The 25,844-nt window shown below is 42.1% G+C and overlaps 2 protein-coding genes across 4 annotated transcripts in view; one reads left to right on the top strand and one right to left on the bottom strand.

Moving 5' to 3' along the window:
• Positions 1 to 13,311, top strand: part of itgbl1 (integrin, beta-like 1) — a 43,633-nt gene extending 30,322 nt beyond the window's left edge. The window contains 4 exon segments of the mRNA XM_028991888.1: positions 2,665 to 2,781; positions 7,537 to 7,683; positions 10,286 to 10,399; positions 12,477 to 13,311. Of these exon segments, the coding sequence (XP_028847721.1) occupies positions 2,665 to 2,781; positions 7,537 to 7,683; positions 10,286 to 10,399; positions 12,477 to 12,565 (467 nt within the window). The 3' untranslated portion in view covers positions 12,566 to 13,311.
• The window catches only part of fgf14 (fibroblast growth factor 14), a 113,162-nt gene continuing 100,275 nt past the window's right edge, over positions 12,958 to 25,844 (bottom strand). For all 3 annotated transcript variants that reach the window (XM_028991889.1, XM_028991890.1, XM_028991891.1), the window contains exons 4-5: positions 20,648 to 20,846; positions 12,958 to 16,547 (exon numbers count right to left, since the gene is read on the bottom strand). In XM_028991889.1, the coding sequence (XP_028847722.1) occupies positions 16,405 to 16,547; positions 20,648 to 20,846 (342 nt within the window). In that variant the 3' untranslated portion in view covers positions 12,958 to 16,404. The remainder of the gene's footprint in view (positions 16,548 to 20,647; positions 20,847 to 25,844) is intronic.

Here is a 25,844-nt window from a genome sequence, read left to right as displayed (position 1 = left end):
CATCACAGTCTAAACTTTCAGAGGATCAACAGCAGACATGTAAACATGACCTGAAAAAAAAACTTGCTTCAATGTGTGGGAATTATCTCATTTGGACTAGAATTTGGACTTGGTCCTACAGACGTAAATACTGGAAGTTCAGAACACCTAAAAAAAAAAAAAACATAATCTGGCATCATGGTTTACATCTTCAACGGTCCAACAGTGGACGTGCAAAGATGACCTGAAAAAGAGTGGGAATGACCACATTTGTACTACTTTTCAACTTTTTTGCACCTGTCAACTTTTTTGCACCTGTATTAGACGTCCCCATAACGTCCGAAAAAGTTACCAAGTCTGGGTTTGACTGCATATAAATGATCAGTATGTCCACAAGACTTCGAATGTTTAGTGGGGAGGCTCAATCTAACGTTAAAAAAAAAACACTTAAGCTTCTCACAACAACATGTTTTATGAAATTTTTATGAAAATAGATACTTAATCAATAGGACATGGCATGCATTAATAACCAACTTTGCCCTTTTTATTCACTTTTGTTCAAAAACTATTAATGTTGCAGGGGTACACAAATATTGTATGTTTTGTATGTTTGTACTGTACTCTTAGCATTTCAAATTATCATTAATATTTGAACTTGGAATAGCGTTTAAAGAGAGGTCTCTGTGTGACATTAAGATTAGAGAGAGTGTGACTGTTGCTCCTAGGACCCCTCTCATTTAATAGAAAATGCCTGGTCCAAACAGTGATATAACTCTTATAACACATATTTGCCAAACAGCCTCCTTTAAATGAATTTTCAACAGTAATCAGTGCTGCATCCTCAAAGCCTTTCCTTCTCAATTCTCTGAGTGCATCCTGTACATGTCACCGCTTTGCATCAGAAATCCCTGAAACCATTCAAATTTTCACTTCTGCCCAAGGCCAGAGGCGAACATAATCACCTGGGGACCACTTCTCCTCTTGTTGAGAATACTGCATCATTCACATGTCCTGTACACAAGCAGTCTCCGTGGGCCTTGTTCCTTTCGAACCAAGCTTTTATTATTCCTTATTTTCATTTGCCCTGTTAATAGAGAATTTATTTATTCATAATATGTAATGGGCATTTTCAAGTGTGCATTCTATTGTTTTTTGGTTTTAAATCAGCAATGAAAAAGCATCCATCAAGTGCTGCTGTCCTGAGTGTGTCCTTGGGCAGCTGGCTGAAGACAGCAAGATGCTCTCTTCACATGTTCTGGACACACTTCTTCAAAGATGTGCAATTTTGTTTTTTGTAGGGTTGGGTTAGACCCAAGGTGATACAAAAATCCATGAAAGTGACATAGCAGCCCAGTGAGTGGTAAACATCCCTTCAGGAGGAGCTGTGACAACGAGGAAGCTAATCAATATAGCAGAAGTTCTGTGACATCACCAGTCTCCGTGGCAACAGGACCCATGCAGAGGGCTCTTGTCTGCTCGGGGTTGCCAGACAGGGCGGTGCTCATTGTCGTCCGTACTGGTGGCCGCCATCACTGATTTTATAACACTAGAGTGCAGTAGCATGGGACTGTTCATGTTTTATTAATTATTAATGGTTTAAACTGGTCTGGCTTCGATAAGGTCAATAAAATGTCTTAGAGTTAGTGTCTAACTCACATTAGCAATTAGTATGTAACATACAGACAGTAATGATTCAATGTATTCTGCTACAGTACAAAAGTAAAATATACATAGAAAATATATTTCTAAAATACACTGTATACACGTGCTGTAGTTTTTTATTTCTATAGCAATACTTGTGCACAACAGCAAAAAAACAGGGTTACCTTTTTGGTCTGACTGTGATGTATCTGTATTCTAAATATGGTTTTGAAAATATGGACTGAATATATATATTTATATTCTGAATACATTTAACTGTTATTTGTTCCTGCTAATGGTGTGTGCCAGTGAACTGCACTTATGTCACACATTAGCAATTAGCATGTAGCTAGAAGAGCACTAAATTAGCACTTGTTTTTCACACGATCAATTAGTATGAATGTGCTGACACTTACAGTGTCAGACTAGTGCAATAAAAATGTTGGCCTTTCAAGGAAACGGTATGTCAAAAAGAGACAAAAGTTCAGATGTTGTTCTTTTCTGTTTTTAAAAGCTCTCGGTGTCACAGTGGAGCTCTTCTGAATGTCAGGTGTGCATGAAATAAACATGAAATGTTCTGAAGAAAGCAGATTTTTTCATTTGCAGGCTTTCCGGCCACATTCAGACGTCTAACATCTTGACATGATGTGTCTTTGATTAGCAGGAATTGTTGAAATGTCATGTTTGATGAAGAGAAAAAGAGTAGGAGAGCAGAAACGTCAGAGCTAATTTGCCGACAAAGTCAATCTCTTGTTCTGAAAAGGTTTTGTGAAACAGTGTGGATCTTTCTGGGCTGAACACCATTATGAATGGCTCATGATCTGCTCATAATGTGTTCGAATGAGGGATATTATGAGTTTTGATGAAATGCATAATAAACCTTCACATATCTACGGGAGTCCATGCCTTGATGGGTCAATATTCGTCTCCGTATTAGCTGTGTGGTCATAATGTTATGGCTGCTTCGGTTCTGTATATATAAGGTTTCCACACATTTACAACTGACCTTTGGCCACAGTGCTGAAGTCGACGTTTGTGTTCCAGGGATGTGTGTCTGTGGCCAGTGCACCTGCCACCCTCCGGGGGACAGCCGGGTTCATGGCAAGAACTGTGAGTGTGACGACCGACAGTGTGTGGACACAAACGGCGAGATCTGCGGTGGTAAGCACACATGCACAACAATGCTTCATGTCCATGTACACACAGATTCTATACAGATTCCTCCATCCTCCAGTGGTGGCCTAGCAGTTAAGGAAGCGGCCCCGTAATCAGAAGGTTGCCGGTTCGAATCCCGATCTGCCAAGGTGCCACTGAGGTGCCACCGAGCAAAGCACCGTCCCCACACACTGCTCCCCGGGCGCCTGTCATGGTTGCCCACTGCTCACTCAGGTGATGGGTTAAATGCAGAGGACAAATTTCACTGTGTGCATCGTGTGCTGTGCTGTGTCACATGTGACAATCACTTCACTTGTGTGTTCGCGGTGCATTTATTCATGGGATAGCCTACTTGGAAAGCTTGGAAAGTGGACGTGCAATACAATAGAGATGGACTAGCAATTAATTAATAACTTTTGGTCATTCCATCATTCATGCAAACATTGAACTAAAACTGCCTTTACACACCCATGCACTGGGAGAGGAAAAAAAACTACATTAGAGAACAGCGGTATCCTGATGGATGTACAGAATGGACGTATTGAATACCTGTTATGCTGACTCTCCCACTGTGGCAGGATGTGGAGCTGGAGTGGAGGCGAGGGGCCTTTTAACCTCGACAGGGGGGGCACATTTTATTATGTGTCTTGCACTGACTGAGCTGCTGCAACACAGGGAATAAATTTTTTCCCCCCTGCAGTATGTACTCCCAAATCTGCAGCAAATTGCAAATTAGTTTCTCATAAATAATGTTTAATGACATATAGTTATTTTTATAGTTGTTGATATTAAGTATTTTTTTTTACTGTTGCTACTACAAACCAATAGTGGAGGTCTTTTTTTCTGTACTGTGAGGGCTTTTCTGCACATGCAGTAGCAGCACATCAAAAGCTGCCAGATGCATTTTTCTTCAGGTTTTGTTTTGATGTAAGCATTTATTAACGAAAAAAAATTTATTTTGTAGGCAAACATTTATTAATCTTCAGTTACATTTAGCTATGTAGTAACATTTTGTTTTTTTAGTAATGAGTTGGTACTGTTCAAAGTATTCGCGAGTACTTTGCGCCAGGGTAAGGCCGTAAACTGGCGACCATCACGTCATTGATCGTGTAATGCTCTTGATTCTCTTGCCACATTCAGTGTCTATTATTGATCAGGGGGGTAAAGTGTGATACAGGATTGACAGGGTTAAAGACACACGAGGACGGAAATCCTCGGTTCCACGGATCCTTCTACTGACTTGGGCTGTCAGGAGGAGATGAAGAGTTAATCGATCGTGCGCCAACACTAGTGAGACATCAACACTGGCTTCAGTCACTGTTCACTGTTCTGCCCTTGTGTACTCACATACTCTCACACCATATGGATTGGTTAAAGCTGCCACGGTTGGAAATCGGTACATCAGATTGAGGAGTTTATTTGGGAAAGGAAAGAGGAGTTGGGGGGAAAAAATCAATGCGATTTGATCTGACTTGCTCTTTGATGTCCACCAGCTCACCAAATTCAATATGAGAAAATGTACGCTTTTGAAGTTCCTCTGCCACTCCCGGCACACTTGCACTCCTGATGTGAGCATTTAGGCATGAACGCACAGATGGGAAGGTCGATATAAACTGGAATCATCCGCAATTTGGATTTAAACTCCTGACGGTGCTGTCTGGCTGCTTGGAAGGCCGCAGAATCGCACAGTGAGTTTGAGGAACGAGGGCTAATTATTGCTTTCACCTGAAACTTTAAAAAAAGAACCCAAGTTAAAGGATAATGATTGTTATCCCTTTCTGAACGGTCGACCTTCCTCTTGAGTTTGAGAGTGGTGGCCATGGCGACTCCCTCGTCTCCTCATCGGAAGCGCTTTCATTACGTTGTCTCTCAAAGGATTGCGGGAAGGCACATGCTGCTGTGTGCACTACAGCCCAATCCAGCTGAGAGCCTGGTGGCTGAGGCCCTAATCACACTGTCAAGAAAATTATTACCTTCCCCGCGCTTCCATTTCCTGGCTGTTAGCATTAGCAGGCAAGGATAGAACAGAACGTTCTGGCCTGTTAACACAAAGTGACTGTGATGTCATCAGTAGAAAAGCTTCATCACATTCTCCAGACACGTTCGTCCAAAAGATATTTGGCGTTTTTCTGTTGGTGCAGAATATGCTGTCTGAAGTCCATTTCAAGCAACAAGATTATCTAGATTTTAAGCTTTCGCGTGATGAAAATGGCATCATCTAGCAACATCTTGCATCTTTCTATGTAAAGAACCAGCTACTTGCTGGTGGAATGAACACTAAGCTACACATTGGTGGAATGAACACTAACCAGGTCAGGAAGACCTGTATAGTCTAAACATCCTTCCAAAATCTCCCAAAGGTGTTGATTTGGGTTGAAATCTGGTGACTTAAGGTCATGGCCTTCATCTTCAAACTCATAAAGGCCTCAGTGATTCTCAGGAATGGAATGCCCATGGATGGACACCCCTCCTGGACAACATGCTTTTTACCACCATGCACTGCTGCGTTGGGGGGCAACATAGTTCAATTTTTCATTTCCTTTTTGGGTGGATGCAATATTAATGGTCCTGCTTTACAGAGATTGCTATGTTTGTTGCTAAGTGACAATGCCATGGCTGGCAGCCGAGGCGCTCCTCTGCTCAAATACTGGCCCTCTGGCACAGGAAATGGGTTTTTAAAAATGCAAGGGTTTCCTGTGTGCTGTGTTGTAGGGAGCCTCTTTTTGACATCTCTAACATGCGGCATCCTTTTCTTTTTATTTATTTATTTCCCCCCAAGTTCAGGCCAATTTTCCCATCTTTCTCTCACAGCTCAGCATAGAGAGATTTGCTAACAGCCCTTTGGGTCTCAGTTTATTATATATATATATATATATATATATATATATATATATATATATACACACACACACACACACACACACACACACACACACACACACACACACATACATATACATACATACTATATATATATATGTATATATGTATATATGTGTGTGTGTGTGTGTGTGTGTATATATATATATATATACATATATATAGTCCAAGAGCAAATTGGCCAGCAATTAAGCCTTAGTTAATTCATAGTGCTTGGCATGGTGGCTAAACAATGGCATGATGCTGGACCAGTGGGTTGAAGTAAACTCAGTGACATGTCTGCGCGTCACATTTCCTTCTGCATTTTGGGACTCACAGGTGCAGTTTAATTGAAAAGGAGGCAGCGCTGCTCTTCCAAGGCAATTAAATGCTCTCATAGGCTGGCTGATTGAAGCAGCCATGCGTTCACGTACCCCTACTGTGAAGCAAACACCAGTCCTTCGTCCCTGCCGATGACATGCAGAAGGAGCAGAATGGGGGGAGAGAAAGTGGGAATGGGAGATTTTTTTCACATTTCATTTAATATTTGCTAGTTAGACAGATTTGGTACATTGTACCTTGAAAGTTGGATCTTGAAACTACATAATTTTCAACCTCCAATTCTTTAAGTTGACAAACAATAACGTTCTTGGATTTGGAAGAAAAACCAGTAGCTTTAATTAATTGTCATACAGATAAAATCATTCAAAGAATATAAGCAGCATTTATACTAGCATTTATTGTTTCTGGTGTCTTTTACGTATTACGTATTTGCAGATCTGAAGTTCCCAGTTGATACTGATTGCTACATAAAATCTACTCAATCTTATGTTCTAACTCTCTCTCATAAGGCAAATTTCTCACATATAAATCAAACCTATAATATGCAAAAACACACTTCCTTATTTATTTTATTTTTATTTACTTTTGTCTATGCATCTGTGAATGGTTTTTATACATTTAGTTTATGAATTAATTTTATCCTTGCACAGAGGATATTTGATATGCAGCACATTTAGTGTGTGATTAGACCATTTAAATGGACTGTTGGTCTTAAGAGAAAGGTTATAATTTAATTAGGAGGTACACATGGGGCAAAAGAACACAAAAAAATGCAACTGGCTATAATTATAAATAACGCAAATAGTGGGGGAAATCCTACCATACAAATAGTTCACCTTTTTTTAAAAGTCATATGCTTGCGTCAGAGCAGTACAGTGATTGCTAGGTGCCGATTTAGACTTTAGGTGTGTTTGGGTACAGTAAAGAGAGTCGAAGGCCTGGTTGGGCATTTGGGAAGTCACTCACACACAGTCACAAAAACAGAGAAATCCCTCATAGGTCAAGCAGCAGAAAGTGTGTTACCACACACTAGCTAAGCAGATGACCATGCTACTGTGAATGACGTTAATTTGTATTAAGGGATTTTGTAACTCTGCATTGGAGTTTTCCACTAGGCAGACTTTATTAAACCCAGAGGAAATGATAAACATGACGACTTAAGGCAGCATCTGTGCAAAAATAAATTTATTTTAACAAATCCTTTCTTAGCGTTTCTCCCTGTCTTAATTTTCTCCCTCTCATGAACAATCTGGTCACACAAACCCACAGCATTATGAAACCTACAGCCAGTATAAAGTAAAGGTCTAGGACTCTCTGGCGGCCCTGCAGACAAGTAGCACCGGACCAAATGTGGAGGGTCTCAAGCCGTCATAAGTCACTCTGGAGAAACTTTTAATTGGCTGCTTCAGCCAATCGTGTTTAATCATTTATGGCATTTAATAGATGCCCTTATCCAGAGTGACTCAGAGTCCCCCCTGGAGCATTCTGTTCATTCTGTTGTGTGTTGTCTGAGATAAATGGCATTAAGTGGTGACTGTGTGGTCCTCTCGCGTTCCCCAGGCCACGGTTTCTGCTCGTGCGGCCGCTGCATTTGCAGTGACGGATGGTTCGGCAAAGTGTGCCAGTTTCCCCGCACCTGTGCCATGAGTGATGTGGAGAGCAAGATCCTGTGTGAGACAGACAGTGGAGTCCTGTGCTCCGGAAAAGGTATGTCCGACACATCAGCACTGATAAAATCCCCAATAAGAGCTGGTTTTCTATAATAGCCACTAATAAAGGCCAACATATTTGGTTAATTTCCAAGCAACAAAATGCACTGTAGGGGATGTTGAAATGAATCTTATAATGAAAGCATTGTTATGCAGATATGGACGATTCTTAATCGATTCAGTGCAGAACATAATCGATATCATAATGACGTTGCTTGGTGATCTTCTGTCGGTGGTATAAAAATGCTTGCTGTTAGTGACCGTGGCTGCCTGATCTGTGTACAATGCTGCACCGGGTTGGAGTTTTGCAGTAGGCCACTTGCCGGCCTTGTGCACGAGACTTGTTGAAATTTGACTGCTGCTGGTCGTGATGCGTTTCCGTACGACTAGTAGAATAAAAGCGGCCACATTCACAATGCGGAAATGGAGGAAACGCAGATCTCATCAGTCTCTGAGTGTCCAGAGATCTACCTAGGTCTTTCGATTTATAGGTGAGTATGTTACCCACTAGACTACTACAACCCACTTTGTGATGCATCGATAATCGAGGCATTAATAATCATAATTGAATCATGAGACCTCTACTGCACTGTATCTTTATTTTACAGTGTATCTACAATTTAACATTCACATTTACAGCATGGTCAGGATCCTCTCTGGAAGGGGCTACTTCCAGGGATCCGGGGGTTCGGACCAGAGTTCCATGTTTGTCCTGTGTTATTATGTTTCCTGATACTTTCACCTTTGTCTGTCGGTGTAAAGCTAACCCGTTAATTTCTGTTCATGGTCAGGTTGATGTTTGGTGCGGTTTCCCCTGTTGCGTGCTCTATGAAAACAAATACGTATGCGTCCTCCATGTCCGACTACTATGACAAGCATTTATCAGACTCCCTTATCCAGAGCAACTCAGGGTTAAGTGTCTTGCTCAGGGACACAATGGTAGTAAGTGGGGTTTGAACCTGGGTCTTCTGGTTCATTACTGAGTTCTTGCCCACTAGGCTATTACAATGTCATTTGTGTCATGCAAATTTAATTCAGTTGTTCAGTTATTAGAACAAATAGCAGCCTGGGCTATTATATAAAGTCATTCCGGAACTCAGTTTGACCTCTTACATTGGAATCCATGCAAATTTTGTATACAGTTTGTATATACAGTTTATGAACGGCAGAGGCATGTGAGCAGAGAATTGCATATGTGCCATCACAGTGTCTGTCACAAAGGCCAGGAGAGATAATAGGGCCTTTCCAGCTTTTGTTCTGCAGCTTTTTGCACACGGGAGGGTACAAATAACCAAAATTGAAATCTATGCGTCCCCTTTGGCTTAGCCTTGGACAGTGGGATGCACGCAAGTCGACTGCCAGCTTAACACCTTATTATCCTGCTCCACACAGTGCCTCCTACCCTCCAAACACACTGAAGTCTCGAAGTCAGGCTGGTAATGCAATGAATTTAGAAACAAGAAGCTCTGGAGACAAGGGACATTTAACTCCCTGTCCACACCATTCCAAGCTCTGTTTCTGTGCCAAAAACAGAACAAGTGTTCAACATGCTCACCTGTAGACACACATTATGTATTGTACATTTGTTTTCTTTCATGGTTTCTTCCATTTAAAGTCAAATGAAAATGTCTTCATTACAGACTCGTCCCTAATACCCCCTCCCAAAAAACATGAAAGGTCAGTCAGAGATTGAGATGGACTTCCCATAATGGCCCAGGCTTTCATTTGCTCTGTCAATAAACACACTGCTCAATCTTGAGTGAAAGAGGCTTTGTGAAGGTTTATCAATATAACATGTAATTACATAGAAGTCGTCCAGTATTAGATATATCTGTTTTTTAAAATACTTAATTTATAACATGAGATTGTAATATTTGTCCAAATGTAGTTTTTAGAGAAATGCAGCTAGTGGAACTGCGAGATCACTCTTCCATCTAGAGCAGTGGTTCACCCCCACAACTGACACTAGATCAGATCAGTATCACACCCTAAGCCCACAGATGCTGCCTCCTCTCACCCCATTTCCATGTCTGCGTCCTCCAGTCTTCAATTGACAAGATGTACACCTCTAATCTATATATAATCTATGTCTATACAGAGTTGTGAGTGTGTTATTGTGATTTTAGATATAATTTGGTAACCTCAGCGTAGATACAATTCTGACCCCCACCCCCCAGGATGTAGGAGGCATATTTTGAAAATAAGCAAATTTCTTACGAGCAAAGTGACTAATTTGTAGATACTTGTCAGTTCAAGTCTTTTGGACAGCTGTTGAATTATTGAATATCATTTGATTTTAGCTGTATATAAATCTCCAATACTCTGGATACCTTTATTATACCAGTATTGGAACTGTTATCTTGAACCAGTATTAGTTTTAGCCGAGGTTATGTGATTCTATTATGCGATTCTGAATCACATAATAGATCGTCTACAATTTAATTTGTCTTTAGAATATAAAAAATACTGTGGCAGTGATGGTGTGTGTGTGTGTGTGTGTGTGTGAGAGGGACTTTTTGATTAGCCCTTCAACATCATGTTAAGTGGAAAGGCTCAGGTCTGTAACTATATGTGTGTCTGTGTGTGCATGCTGTTCTCAGGGTCATGTCACTGTGGGAGGTGCATATGCTCTCCGCAGGAGTGGTACGTGTCTGGAGAGTTCTGTGAATGTGATGACAGGGAGTGTGACCAGCACGATGGCCTCGTCTGTACAGGTAACAGTCTATACAATGACAATCTCATACACACAGACACATGCATCTTGCGAGACGCTTTCAAGTCGCAGTGATTGACGACGCAGAAATCTGAATGTGATGGATTGGACAGTAGACAGGCAGCTCTGCGTACAGCGTAAACATAGATGTCCAATAAATCCACATCCCAGAGTCTCTGACTCTTCTCATAATGGTCTTGGCTGAGATTCAAAAGGAGAAAGAGAGAGAGAGAGAGGCGTTCTATCTAACCAGCCCCCAAGGAGTTGTCTGCTTAATGAAAAGCACAATAAATATTTATTATTGTTAATATTGCTCCCGGGTGCTCAGACATTCGAAAAGCTGGTTTACTCACTCGTGCCTTCGTTATCAGTTGCAATGTCATTCAGCCAATTACCTCAGACAAAGAAAAAAATAAAACTATTCAAACAAATAAACAGTTTTAAACATGTCTGCAAAATGTCACTGATTACCATCGGAAAGATTAGGTCATGTGTCAGAATTAACATATGCAAATGGTTTATTAATAACATGCTTTCACTTTTTTTTCCTGGAAAGATGTATTTTTTTTAATCCTATGGTAGGCGTAGTGCAACCAGTCCTTTTCAGTAAGTCGTGTACAAGCGCCATCTGCCAAGGAACAAATACATATCCCGCATCTTGCGCATTTCATGCGTTCTTCAGAGCAAGGGATTCTCATTACGCCCACAATTGATGAGTGATGTGGAAAATTCAGTGTATTAGGAATGGCTGGTGATTAATTTCATGCACCAGAGATTATAATTCCAACTGTTTTAGTGGCTATGGAGGCCCTCAAATGTCTTCATGGGTAAGACAATAAAAAAAAAATATTACAGCCTATTACTTAAAATGACTCCATTGCGTGCAAACACACCATCGTCTTCTCCCAATCTTCAGTGCACTCAACTTTCATTATAATCTGCCATTGCATGCTATTTTTTAATGGAGCATCCCTTGGCCCCGGCTGCTTTTTTAATCACTTTTGGGTTAGGTCTGCTAATTTAACTGGACCGGCAGGGCTGCAGGTCGTTCGCTGGGATAACCAGCAGGTCAACATGTTGGCCAGAGCCAATTACAGAATTCTGAGGTGCATCCCGGCTCAGGAGAGCAGCAGGATAGTGACAGACTCAGCAACACAGAGGCTTGTAGTGCAGGGGAGACATGACAATTACCCACATCCGCTGGCAGCCGCTACACAACAGCTCAAGCAAGAGCGGCACGTCACCCACCACAGCACAGATTGAAAAACAAAATTGCATACTATTACTAAAACAGAGAAAAAAATATTATAGAAAAACAAATTTCATTTTCCCAACATGACATGACATGTTAATGTCATTTATTATTAATAATAATTGTGCTTTTTCTAATTCTGGGTTTGTGTCATGTTATTAATTGTATACATATTGTCATTATCCACACATAACTGCAGTTGTATGATCCTTTGCTATTACACATTATGGGCCTTTTATAAGGCAGGTCCAGCCAGGCGATCCTTATGCTTTTGGGGATCTTCTGATTCCCAGACCACTGAAGTGTAGCCCAGTGGGCAACCACCCTGCCATCTAATCCAGGCTCCCAGGAATTTAATATTTAACATGATTTCATCGCAGTGACTAACATTCTCCATAGTTACCGCTTCAGATTTTTCACGGCGCTGAGACAGCGCAGCAACATCTCTCACATCAGAGCCGTGTGACATAGCTCCAAATCAGAAGAAAGCCCTACTCTGTCATCCGGAGCATGCTCCTGCCACGCCTGACACCGAACATGTCAACAAAGTACAATCCCATCTGTGTTTATGTGCATGTGTGTCTTATATTCCATACACTTTAATGCTTCAGATTCATCAATGGATTACCGGTCCTTTGCTTTGTCCTTTGCAGCGAGTCTCGGCGGGCCCTCACTGGGTCGGCTGTGGCTACAGTAGTGTGGCCCGGATGGGATGTGGGGGGATGGGGGAGCTTGTAGCAGTGAAGAGTACAAACTTGTTAAAGGTCAGGCCTGACGTAGTAGTTCCTTCAATTCACAGCTTCCCTTCTCACCTCCTCTTTTGCAGGGAATGGCGTCTGCAACTGCGGAAACTGTGACTGCTGGGAAGGCTGGACCGGGAATGCCTGTGAAATTTGGGTTGGAGAGGAGTACTGACACCGGAAAACACTTTGAAAAGACTGTGCCACTTTTTTTTTCTTCATGTGTAAATCTACACACACACACACACACACACGCAGTAAAAGGGCCATTGGCATGAAACTAACATTCACGATTGATCTTAGATAGAAGAAAAAAGAAACACTGAGACTGGGATATAACGCTTCATTCAGAATTTCTGCATATCACGTGTATAACAGCATTCATTGTACTGGTTACAAATTATCTTTATTAAAACTATGACGTCTCTGTAAGCAAGGAAAAAAAAAAACAACCGTTGAAGCGGAAGCAGTTTTTTTCTTCATTGACACAACTGCTGAAACGTGTGAGGCAAGTTCTCAACAGCTACATATAACCATATGCAGATACAGGAACAGAATCCAGAACCGTCAGAGAAAACAACATGGTTTTATTGTATAAGGTTACTGAGTTTGTAGTTTGTCTGTCTGGTAATGCACCACCAAGGCTCTTGTGAATATTTAGTCTTCAAGTTCAATAGTATTTAAAAATAATAATAGTAATAAATTGTACAACCTGATGCAAAACGATCAATGTCAAAATGGGCGATATTTGGCTTTAGTCAATAGCTCGCCTGGTTACAATGAGAAAGGAAAATATAGAAAGTGTATAGCTATCTGAAATGACATGCTCAACTAATATGTCGATTAAGAATATGGACAGATTATGGACCTTTTTTGTTCTTACTTTTTTTTATAACATGGGCTTCATTAGCAGCACATCCAAAGTGTTCCGTTTCTGATTTGTCAAGAAAAGAAAAAGATGGGTGCAAGGATGCTGTGTGAAAATTCCTGCTTTGGCATTTTTCATGCTTTTAGAACTAGCCAATGTCTGTTAATTAACTCCATCAGATGCCTGGTGCAGTAATATACTGCACAGAATATTGCATTTTGGTTACGGACATTACAGTACACCTTTATATAAATATTTTATTCAATATGTTGTATCTGTGTATACAACAAAGACAATCTGTACAGTGCAGACAAACTTTTTGCATATATGTATGTAAAATTAGCAGAACATACCAACAGTTCTTGATACACATAACCTACGACATGCAGTTCTTCAAAGCCATCCTCTTCCCATGCAATGGATGAAATGGATAAATGAAAAGCACATGGAAAAAAAAAACAATGCCCTCACCTGCTACCAAAATGAGCATATAATGGATTAAAAAAACACACAGATAAAGACAGAACATGACAATTGTTCATAACAGCTCCATAATAGGACAGCAATAGTACCCTGGTGCAAATGGAACAAACAGTGTTAGCTCTGACATGACAAAAATAATAAAAATAATAATAACAACATTGACAGGGATGAACAATTACACACCAGTCATTTACAAAAATAAATTCAGCCTCCATAAAACCAGTCATCTGGTTAGCGGGGCAAGTGTAGCCCAGCATGTAGAGTTCATTGCTGAAAAAAATGATTTGTTTCATGTAAAAGTGGGACGCCAGCCCTAAATAGAAGTAAAAGTTAAACTCCTTTAGTGTATCGAACTGTTCTGTAATCATAGCATTAAAGTAGCTTTTGCACAAATATTGAATTCTAACTAATGTGCTTCATCACCTAATAAGAAACTAGCTTATAATTTCCAATAGATTCCAAAAATTATAGGTTGTGAAATGAACATATTTGTATATTTGCAAATTTAGCAGCACAGCCTCAGTCTACCTAATGTCATTCTACATCTTATTCATTATTCAAACTATGAAAATTGTTAAAGCAAGACAGGATTCATATTAAATCTGCAGATGTCCGATAAATCTTGATAAATCACTAAAAGTTGCAAGTATGCAATGAGTCAACTTTGTTAAAACGTAAAGAACGCCGACTCGGACACAGAGTCGTAGCTATGAGAGAACTGTGTGTGAACATGCCAAATCCAATGCTGACCTAATCGACTCGTCATTAATATTCTGTTCTATGCTTCCCATACTTTGGTCCGTTAGAAAAAATGCATGCAGGTGAATAGTTACAGGTACCCATACTCTGCCTATAAAACTGAGCGCTCTCTGAATGACATCAATCAGACCTTTTGCAGTGATCTGTGCAAAGGTCAACAGAGAATCGATTTCTCCGGAGAAAGTTAGCCGTAGTCACAGTGAGTAAACAAACAAAACGGGTGGGATCGAAAGGAGCGCCGGGTGTCGCTGTTTGTCATCATCATAGTTGATTTTCATCGTTGACATTGCTGTTGTCATTATTGACTCCTTGGACATGGAGAACTTTGGTAATTTAAGGACCAGCCCGTTGCAGACTGGAGAATGTACGGAAAATGTTGGTCGAGTTTTGAGTCTGATGCTACTGTTCCTCTCTGGTCGGGGCTGAAGATGAGGCACCTTTAACCCAGCAGTGACTGGGTAGACATTTTTGCATGCTGGGTTAGAGGTCTGCACAGGCACGTGAGCAGTACTGGACTCTGCATGCTGAGCTAGAAAAAAACCTCTCATAATATCTAGTAATTAAAAATCTCCTCTTGTTATATAAGTGTTTCTCTCTCTTTTTTTTTGTATTTTGTTTTATACAGTGAAAACGTTATTATAATATAAGCCATCTCTTGCATTGCTGCTGCAAATATAGAAGACAATACTAACCTTGCCCATGCTTTTGCTGAACAGAATTGGGGATGCGGCCAGCGGTAAAGGCTGTCTACTTGCACTCGATCTCTAAGTAGAGTCTAAGTGGAGCGGCTGCCGCTGCACCCGTCGTTCAGAGGAGTCACTGCGAGGGAGGCGGCCTGGACAAGAGGCCCACAAGGCCTATAGATATTCCTAGAGCCAGCGCTCTAAAGTAAGAATAAAGAAAAATAGACTTTAGGGGCCCTCTTTTTACACTCTAACCCCACTGATGGAACTGGATAGTGATATGTCTGAACCACTCCATAGACTCCCTGTGATGGTGAACTCACGCATGGATTACGATGGGAGGTTGTTTAGCTTGCCGCCAGTGTCGTGCGTGCTTGTGTGTCTTGAGTGTGTTTAATCCGAATGCTAAAATTATTTCCAGAGAAATTATTTTTAAAAATCCAACCAAAAAAAAAATAAGCACTGAGCCTGAGATGCCAGATCTACTCTCTGTCTGCTTCCAACCTTCCTGAATGATTCCCTGGAACCAGCCACTGTGGCAAATCCTTGTCTTATGGCCTGTTTGTGCCGGTTGAGCATGTGGTGAAATGTGTGTGTGTGTGTTTGTGTGTTGTTATTTGTCTGAGAATATGCAGTTGTGTATTAGAAAACCACACACAGCCCCTGCAAAAAAAATAATTTTTGACAACGAGAAAGATAATCATTGAGTATAGACATAGAAAGAGCAAACAGACAGGAATAGACATGTAAAAAATAGAGGGTGACGGTCCATTTCTTGACTTTTTTTTTTGTTTCTCCCCGTATATCTGTACAGCATCTACCCCAGGACATAGCTGGTGTACTGTCGTGTAGAAAATAGATCTGGATTAAATGGATTCTGCCATGGCTGGGCTCTGAAGGGTAATCATGTGACCATCAGCAGGCAAACGCACATCATTCTCGTGGATTGTCACAGTAACAGAGATTTTTTTGTTGTTGTTATTTTAAAGGCATTCCATATCTGCTAGGGCATTCCATGGTCATAGTTTAGCTGGTTTATCCAGTCGGGTCACCCTCTATGGACCGCCTGGTCACGCTTCCAGGCGGCTGCGCCGGTGGCTGTGGAGAGTCGGGGAGGGGAGAGAAGAGAGGAAAGAGGAAGAGGACAAAGGCCTGAGCCTGATCCACAGACGAGAGAGGGTGCTGAGTCCGGCGAAGTCAGAGCGGCTCCTGAAGGCCGGGCTATGTTGTGGGCTTGCTAGGCTTGCTGACAGGCTTGCCCCCGTTCATCACAGCTGGCTCAGTTGTGCTTTTACTGGGAGGAACGGCGGCCTTGGGCACCGTCTCTCCTATATCATGCAACGATGGCTCTCTGTACATGGCAACTGTGAACGAAAATAACACACACACACACACAAATCAGTCAACTACTTTTCAGGCAAACAACATATTGTAGAATCTCATCATGGACATGAATGGGGTGCATCATATATTTTTATTGATTTTTAGAAAAACATGAACTGAGTGCACATGTTGGAATTCACACAGTATGCATATTTGCAAGGTACACCCCACCTTTAACAGTCATTGTTAAACCAGTCATCATATAGATCTTGGTATTACATATGGCTAATAACATGCTTTTAGTATTTATTTCCCACCAACAAATATGTTTTTTTTTGCTATTGGTTGCATTTTAATTTGACTGAAAAGACCACCATAGGCCACTGGGTTTTTGTCAGGTTTCAGGTTGATTTGTACATTTTTCCAGTTAATATAAAAAAAAGTTTGCATTTTGATTAGTGACATCACACTGAGGCAAAGCCAGTGCTCTTGTCTGATTTGTGACTACACTAGCAACCAAGCCCCACACACAGCACTGCACTTACTGCAAAACTAAAAGTCATCTAATCACAGAACCTTAGAGCCTATTTTTTTTATTTAATAGGCTTCTGGTATCACTTACTAGAGTGAAGTATGTGCTACTGATAACTCTCTTCCACAAACTCCTCACACCTACCATTTTTAAATCCAAAGTGATTAAGTCTAAGAATGTTACCTGCCTCCTCTTCAGCTGCCTGCCTCCTTCTGGCTGCTGTGCGCTGTGACTGAGCGCCTTGACACCGCGGTATTGATTCTGACACGCTCTGAAGCCATAACGTTCGTCCCTGGGCTGTTTCTCGCTTTCCCTCCCTCCGCCTGCCACCGGAGTGGAGCTTTCCCTCGGAATATTAAAACCGACTCCACAACAGCCATCTAAACACTCAGTACAAACAAGACACCCTCAAAGAGATGTGAGCCAATATGCACCTCCCCTCCGCGCTGTCTCGTCTGTTGTGTTGCCACTCGCCGTGCACGACACAGCAGGAGCTGAGCTGCCCTTGAAGATTCTGTATCGTCCTCAAAAAAATGCATGGCCAGTACTGGTTTGTTAATTACTGTTTGCCTTCGCCTAATGTTTGCACGGGATTCAGAAGAGAAATTTCACAGAACAGGGATGCCGTGCACACTTTTAGCCACAAATCAACACAAGAGTGCCGGATTCGTCTCGGTGTGATTGCATTAATCAGAATGCAGAGTCGAGGCAAAAGCAGACATATCCAGAAGCATTTTCTTTTTAAATAAAAAATTGAATGTGCAAATAAATTATCCCAAAACGTGACACAGAGTCGGTGAGTGCAACGGGCCAATGGTAGTGTTTCTTAGTCCAAAAAATACGCCACAAATGTGCCCAGAAACAAATTGTGTACAGTGTACACTTTGATTTCAGCATGCTGTTTGCAAATTATGTAAAATATGTGACACCAACCCACAGACATGACCATCTCGTAAAAAAATTTTAAACATGGATTACTAAAAAAAAAACAAGTCATAGCTCATAATCTCAATTTCTATCATTTATTTTTGGCTCAGCTCAGGTCTGGTCTATAGTTCCTTTCCATATGATTTGCTGCTTGTAAATTTGTGTTTCACATGTTGTAAATTAGTTTTATTAAATGTACGTTTTTTTAATGAGATTGATTTGCAAATCTCGGCCACCATTGTCAGGTGATGCTTTTTAATTATCACGAGAGAGATGCAAATATGGATGCTGAGGAAGTCACACAGAGGCTAGCCTCTGGCATTCATATTTTAAACCCACTCATTTCCTTTCCCTCTCATTGTAACGCTCATAGTGCATGCTTTTAAAAAGCTGTACTTGTCAGGCTGTTTCAGGTCGTTTCAGGTAAGATTCCGTGGGCTGTGGTGGCCAAGCGGGTAAAGAAGTGGACCCGTAACCATAATCCCGAATCGCCAAGGTGCCACTGAGCAAGATTCCATCCCCCCACACTGCTCCCCGTGCGCCTTTGCTCAGGCCTAATGGCAGAAGCATGATAAGTGCATGGCTGGGGTGGCTGGGATCAGAGATGATCTGTAGAGGTCCTGGACGGCTGACTGGCGGTTCGGTTCTGGAAATGCGCTGTGCTGATCGGAGCAGGGCTTTTCCAAAGCACTCCGGCTGCCTGAGTGATACTGCCAGACAGATCAGTAGAAGCTGGAGAACTCTGGAGTCAATATCTCAATACCGCTGTTTTCTCGATGTGTACGGAGGTGTGTCCTTCAGCCGGTCATCTCCTGATGTCCACAACGAGCTCCTTGGTCTTGCTGACATTTAGCAGCAGGTTGTTTTCCTGTCACCATGAGGCCAGGGCTCTGGCATCAGATATGCAGCAGATAATGTTATCATCTCTAAATGTAACGGTGGTGTTGGTGAACGGAGATGTTTAGCAGGGGGCTGGCCACTGCAGATCCATACCACATCTGGTCTAGTCAGCAGCTCATCCAGATACATTTGACAAGTGCTATTGACCACGTTCACAAATACAGTCACTGTATTTGGTCACTGCTCGTCGTCCAAGGTTGAACTAGGCTGTAGATGACTGGGACACATCCCTGTTGTCAACAGAATGAAATGGCTTCCCTCTTCTCCCAGTTTTAGAACTCTTGTACACTATGACAACCACCAGGTGCTGATTATTGGGTAGGTAGTAGCCTAGTAGGTAACACACTCGCCTTTAAACCAGAAGACCCAGGTTCCAGGGGGGGACTGTCCCCCTTAAGTCGCTCTGGGGGTCTGTTAAATGGTGTAAATGTAAATTATTCTGGAATTTTTTTTTCATTTAATTATTTTCATTACAAAAGATATGTGGTCATAAGTAGGTCATATGGTACAATTTCCCTATGTACTGGCTTCATTCTGAAATAGGTACCATCTCCATGCTTATTGTTAACATTTTATTATTTAAGGCTGTCAATAAGCAGCACTACTGGTTTTCAAACTTCACTGGCTCCCAGTAGTTGCCCGCATCAGATTTTATATACTGATGCTGGCTTACAAAGCCAAACATGGGGTTTAAAAGCACTCTCAGAGCCCTTATTATACGTCACACTGCACCTCGCATTCTCAGACCCTCCAGTACTGCTCGCTGGTTCCTCCACCGCTGAAGGTATGAGGAAGACACTCATCTAGACTGTTCTCTGTCTTGGTCCCTAGGTGGTGGAATGAACTTCCCCTCGAGGTCAGAACAGCACAGTCACTGAGTATTTTCAAATGGCAGCTTAAGACCTTCCTCTTTAGAGAATACTTAAACTAACTTGTAACTTTCTTATAGTCTGAGAAAAACTACAGAGTGAAATAAAATGATTGTATTCATGGTTTTGAGTCCTAGTGAACCAGAACTGATTTCTTCATTGATTGTAACATGAAAGCACGTTGTAAGTTGCTCTGGATAAGGGCGTCTTCCAAATGCCATAAATGTAAATTTATAAACTATTTAATGTAACTAATTAATCATTAATTCAACAAAAGCTTGATATAATATTTAAAATTATTACAGAGACAAGTGACTGTACACTTGCACAACACAGTGCACATGAAGGCGGTTTCAATTAACTTTAAATAGGTTGATGCCAGAACTGAATTGGTTGGTAGTAGCCTAGTGGGTAACACACTCGCCAATGAACCAGGAGACCCAAGTTCAAATTACTGCCATTGTGTCCCTGAGCACGACACTTAACCCTAAGTTGCTCCAGGGGGGGACTGTCCCTGTAACTACTGATTGTAAGTCACTCTGGATAATGGTGTCTGTAAAAATGCTGTAAATGTAAATGATTTGTGGGTTCACATTGCTTTCTGCAGAAAGCGCCAGCCAATAAGATCCATCTATCCATTTTCTCAGCATGCGAGTGCTTTGGCCAACTATTTTTTTTTATATTGCAAGGCCAGCATTACATGGACATATTTATCTCTGTTTCTTGGAATAGAACTCTCCTCTATTAACTTATCATATCATAAAACAGTAGATCCTGTGATCTCAACTTTGTAAACAGTTAAGCATATGCCTGGCATAAAGGTATTAACCAAAACAATATCTGTTCTGGCCCTCGATTTCTCTCAATGCCACAGTGACCTGTCAGTGATGGGTTGGATCTCTCAGGACATTACCTTCTAATGGCTTGGGCAGGAAGTGAGCAGCTGGTTTGGTTTTCTTCACTCGGTTCCCCTTCATGGCCTGGCCCTCTTTATTCAGACCCAGGAACCAGGCCCGGCCCGACTCCTGCTGCCGGTACAGCATGGACGAGTAGATTACATAGTAATTTTCAAACACAGACTCTTTAAACTTGCACTCTGCCGTAAAGAGTTCCTGCAAGACAAAAGGAAAAACAAACAAACACATAAGCATGATGTAGGTCTGTAACCCAACAATCCCAAACCCAATTCATCTTTGGCACAGGTCTGTTCTGGGTTTTTATGTGTGATTTTTTGGAAGCTCATTTTCATTTTCCTTAATGCCACCTTGAAAACAAGAAAAACCTGCAAATCATGGAAAAAAAATGATATCCTTGTGTAATACCTCAACCAACTAGCTCTGTCTGAAATACTGTTAAAGTTTAAAGAGAAGGGACATGTGACACACAGCAGCACAGCACACGGCGCACAGTGAAATTTGTCCTCTGCATTTAACGCATCACCCTGACTGAGCAGTGGGCAGCCATGACAGGCACCCGGGAAGCAGTGCGTGAGGACCGTGCTCTTGCTTAGTGGCACCTCAGTAGCACCTTAGCGGATCGGGATTTGAACGGGGCCGCTTCCTTAACCGCTAGGCCACCACTGTTAATTACTAGTGATGCAAACAGTGAATAAGAATGGTCAGCATTTAAAATGCTGTGTACACTGCAAAAAATAAAAATAAAGAAAGATCCTAAATCCTAAACAAGAAAAACAAAAAAATGTACTGAGAAAGTGTCATTTGTTCTTGTAGTCAACGATTGTAAAACTAGATTATTTACAAGTCAAGCCCAGTTTTGAAGTTATTTTATTGCTCTTCAAGATTTTCTGGCTTGTAAAGATTTCTTTTGGTAGTATGACTTCTAAGTTAGGGTTGGGTTCATTTGCGTGGCTTTAAAATCATTGTTGAGGAGCGTCAAGATCACTGTTTCTCGCCTGCACGCGATGGAGACCGAAGCCGCAGCGGGCGGCGGTCACCCCTTGCCCAGAGAATGTCGCGGGGAGGTGCCAAGCCATGTGAAGGGGCCGTGCATTTGGCCAGTACAGGGCTGGGATTCGCGCCCTGGGGCCAGGCTCGAGGCCAGCCGCCCTTGCTCTGGATAATGACTTCCGATTTTCAAGCGGCTAATCCTGTAATGAGCTGCTCAGATGAAATGTCGTGGTCCCAGCCAGATTCAGCACCTCATTTTTTCTTCACGCCAAACTTTTTTCTCCCTGTTTGCTGATACGCTGACATTTATTTACTTTTTTTTTTTTTTTTACTTTTTTTTTTGTAGTTTACGGCACCGACACGGCACAAACTGCAGCATGTCAGCAACCTGCAGGTGACCCGCTTCTCTAAAAAAAGTTCTTAACATCCATTTCGCACTGCATGTCTCCTAGCTCCTAGGGGGCAGTGGTGGCCTAGCGGTTAAGGAAGCGGCCCCGTAATCAGAAGGTTGCCGGTTCGAATCCCGATCTGCCAAGGTACCACTGAGGTGCCACTGAGCAAAGCACCGTACCCACACACTGCTCCCCGGGCGCCTGTCATGGCTGCCCACTGCTCACTCAGGGTGATGGGTTAAATGCAGAGGACAAATTTCACTGTGTGCACCGTGTGCTGTGCTGCTGTGTATCACATGTGACAATCACTTCACTTTGTAGCTAAAAATAAAGACGGCTTTCATTAGGGTTTGATAAGCGAACAGTTGGACTGCACAAGGCTCTCTGGGAGGCGGGGGTGAAATCCTTTGACACAGGGATGTAGGTGTGAGCTTACGCCCTGGCCAATGTGACAATTTTATTATTTTTATGTTTTAAATGAGCTGGTTTCTGTTTTTTAAATTAGCTCGATGAAGCGCCTAATAGAGAAAAAAGTTTGATCGGCTGCATTATCGCTCTGGACAGACAACTTTGATGAATTAATCAGGACTTAATTGCGCTCATAATTCTCGGCGGGACAGAAAGCCTTGGTTTAGCCGTGTGCGTGGGTGAGATGGACATGGCGGGCACAGATTATGGGTTATGGGTTATCGTTGAAACCTTGAGCATCGTCTGAGGAGGACTGAAGGGAACATGAGACCAGATGCGTGAAGATCCCTAACCCCTTCTAGAACCTGTAGCCCACAGGTCCGAAAATGTCCTTTGTCATCACACAGTGAGAGTGGGTGGAGCAGACGGCCTCCTGCTGTCACCAAGTGTTTATTAGCTGGTGTCCGGACCTAGGTCTAGAGGGACATGTGAGACGCTTGATGTCTTGCTGTAATTTATCACCCATTCTTACCTTCATGCCGCTAGGTGCAGATTTTCAGAGGCATTTGAAGACTTTGAGGGTGGAGGAACGAATTAGAGGAAGGCCACTCCGACGTAATGAAATCAGGAGAAATTGCATTATGTAAGGACAATGGGCTTGGGTGTGTTTTGGAGAGCTCTCCCGCCGCCCCTGGATTAAACAGACTCTGCTGACTGTGCGCAAGGCAAGGCTCCTTTCGAGAACTTCGAGGCCAGGCTGTTCTTTTCAGATCTGTTGCATTATGCACCATGTTCCTTACAACGTAGCACAAAAAAATAAAAACACCATATCACAAGGGCTCTTATCACGATGGAAATGTCAGGGAGGCTCGGTTTCTTCTTGAGAGCTGGAATCACACTTTTAGAAGTGAAGTGCACTGATGAATGGTGACGGGACAGAAACAAATCACATTAAAAGCAAAAAGCGGAACAGTTGGTGAAGAGGGGCAGGCTTCCGTCCACCCATAGATCCGTGTCCGCTGAAGTGTATGATCTGTTGCAGGAGAAGAGGGCGGTAATCTCATGTGTTCATTCATAGTTTTGATGCCTTCAGTGAGAATCTTCCAATGTAAATGGTCATGAAAATGAAGAAAACACATTGAATGTGAAGGTGTGTCCAAACATTTGGCCTGTACTGTATTATGGGGGATATTTCTGTGGGGAATGTCTGCGGGGACATTCGCCAGCCAATCAGAACATTTGAATTAAAGCTCTCACAATCAGTCTGCTTGTTTGGTTCTGTTAGCAGACATGTTCACTGACACCAGAAGGCATTGCAGGACTGTAGAGAACGGAGGGACACTTGACAGGAAGGAACATTTCACTAGTTTAGCGCTGTCTGTCTCACTGTTGTATACATGTTTTTTTGTTTATGGCTACCTTTGCACTGCCTGTGTCCACTTTTTGCAGTTTATAAGCCCCGTTTGTCTGTGTCGCACACGTGCACTTTGTTCAAATGTTACATGCAGCACCAGGTTCCGGAGAAACGTTTCGTTTCACTATGTACTGTCTAACATTGTCACGATGGGCTGGACATGGCGAGGAAGGAGGACGCATACGCACGACGTCACATGACAGGGGTTTAATACGTAATACAAAGGACAGGTGGAACATCAACACACAAACTATGACCTGACGGCAAACAGGTCTCGGAGTCACCCCTGCCGGACCAGATCATGACAAACATGTTTATATCCAATATATCCAATAATCAATAAAGCTGAAATCAAACTCAAACTAAGGAAGCAGGCTCTTCCCAGTTTAATATTTGGTCATGAGAGTGTCATGAAAGTTCTTCTTCTCTGTGTTTGAAATAATTAAACATCAACAAAAATATCTGGGTGGATATTTTTAGTTATTCGATCCTCTCTTAGAAACATGCAAGCAGCCCTGTCTTGTTAGTATCTATTAATAGTACCCTAATACTGTATCTACTATAAGTCTTTTTCTGAAATTCAGCCATGGTGCAGAATTACAGCCACTTGTAGCCTGTCCCACAATAAGATTTGGTGTGTGTGGCTTTAAATGCTAATGAGGAGGAGAGAGGCGGGACGAGGAGGACAGCAACTATTCATGGAAATTACGTCATCAACACATTCACCAACCAAAATGTTTGGCGCAGGCAGGAAGTTGTGTCGCGTTTTTTCAGATATTTTATAAAATGAGACTTCTTCAGAGTCTCCAATGACAACACTAAAAAAAAACATATTTGTGCTCCTTTTTAAGTGCCTTGCAAGATTTCCATCAATTGAATTATGCTTGAAATGCACGGCATTTGACCCCAACAAATGAATAAGTCATTATCCTGTGAACGAAAAAAACGAATAGATGGCGGGGTATGTGCTGTTCTAATCAATCATTTTCTGTGGAACGTCACAGGCTGTAAATCTTGCAGATTTTGAAACAATAACTTGTTCTTGTTCATAAGAACGTATTATATGGTTCCTGTTGATGCTAGTAACATGCATATATATACCAACAATGCATTAAGCACATAATCAGTATAGAAAATGGCTTTTCCGGGAACCTGTAGTCTGTGTCGCTCACCGCGGCTTATTGTTGGGTTAAAGTATCTCGGCCTTCCTTTAGCTCAGCCATTATGTTTAAGGCGCACCTTTGTACTCCAGCAATGTCAACGCTGGTTTCAGCTTCATGGCTGCCTGAGTCGGTTGACACAGAGACACACACTCCATTTGCCAGGTGAGGCATATTGCCGCTTGGCTGCCTGCGGTAATTGGTTTGATCCTGTTCGATAGGGAAGACGGAGAGGCGTGCTGATAACCCGCTTTTTTTTTTTTTCCTCCGGCCCCCGGATCGTCTCATCTGCCGCCGACCCGTCGTACAGATGGCAATTAAAACTAATTGCAGTGTTTTCATTAATTACAAAATTTGCGCAAATTATTTGCATGAGAAAGCAGGCCCTTTTTTTTTTAAGGCCATCTATAAAACGCACACATCTTTGAAATGCAAAACGCATCTGCATGTTGAAAGTGAAGGGAAGGAGGGGGGTACCTCCTTTGATTAGTCCTGTCTTTCATTTTCCTTAATTATGCAGACAAAAGGGTGCAAAGCATATTTAATAAGTCATCACTTAATAACTAAACAAATGCTGCAGCTTAAATGTCTTTGCTCACAACCACTTGATGCAACATTCAGAGCAAGCAAAGCCCCATTATTACCATTCGATTTGATAAGGGCTTCTGTGCTGTAATCGAATGGATGTCCCTTTCAGGCGTGTGTTTCCAGTGCGAGGAACACCTCCCACACTTCACACTGCAGGTCGGGGGCGCGAGCGCCTGCCAGGGGCGGCGGCGGCGGGGGGGGAGCGCAGAGTCAGTACAACCGACTAAATGGAGAGCCACGT

The sequence above is a fragment of the Denticeps clupeoides genome, chromosome 9, assembly GCF_900700375.1.
Source record: "Denticeps clupeoides chromosome 9, fDenClu1.1, whole genome shotgun sequence".
In the NCBI taxonomy this organism is placed as follows: domain Eukaryota; kingdom Metazoa; phylum Chordata; class Actinopteri; order Clupeiformes; family Denticipitidae; genus Denticeps; species Denticeps clupeoides.
Note: the sequence above shows the minus strand (reverse complement) of the source record. Positions and strands in the feature narration are given on the sequence as shown.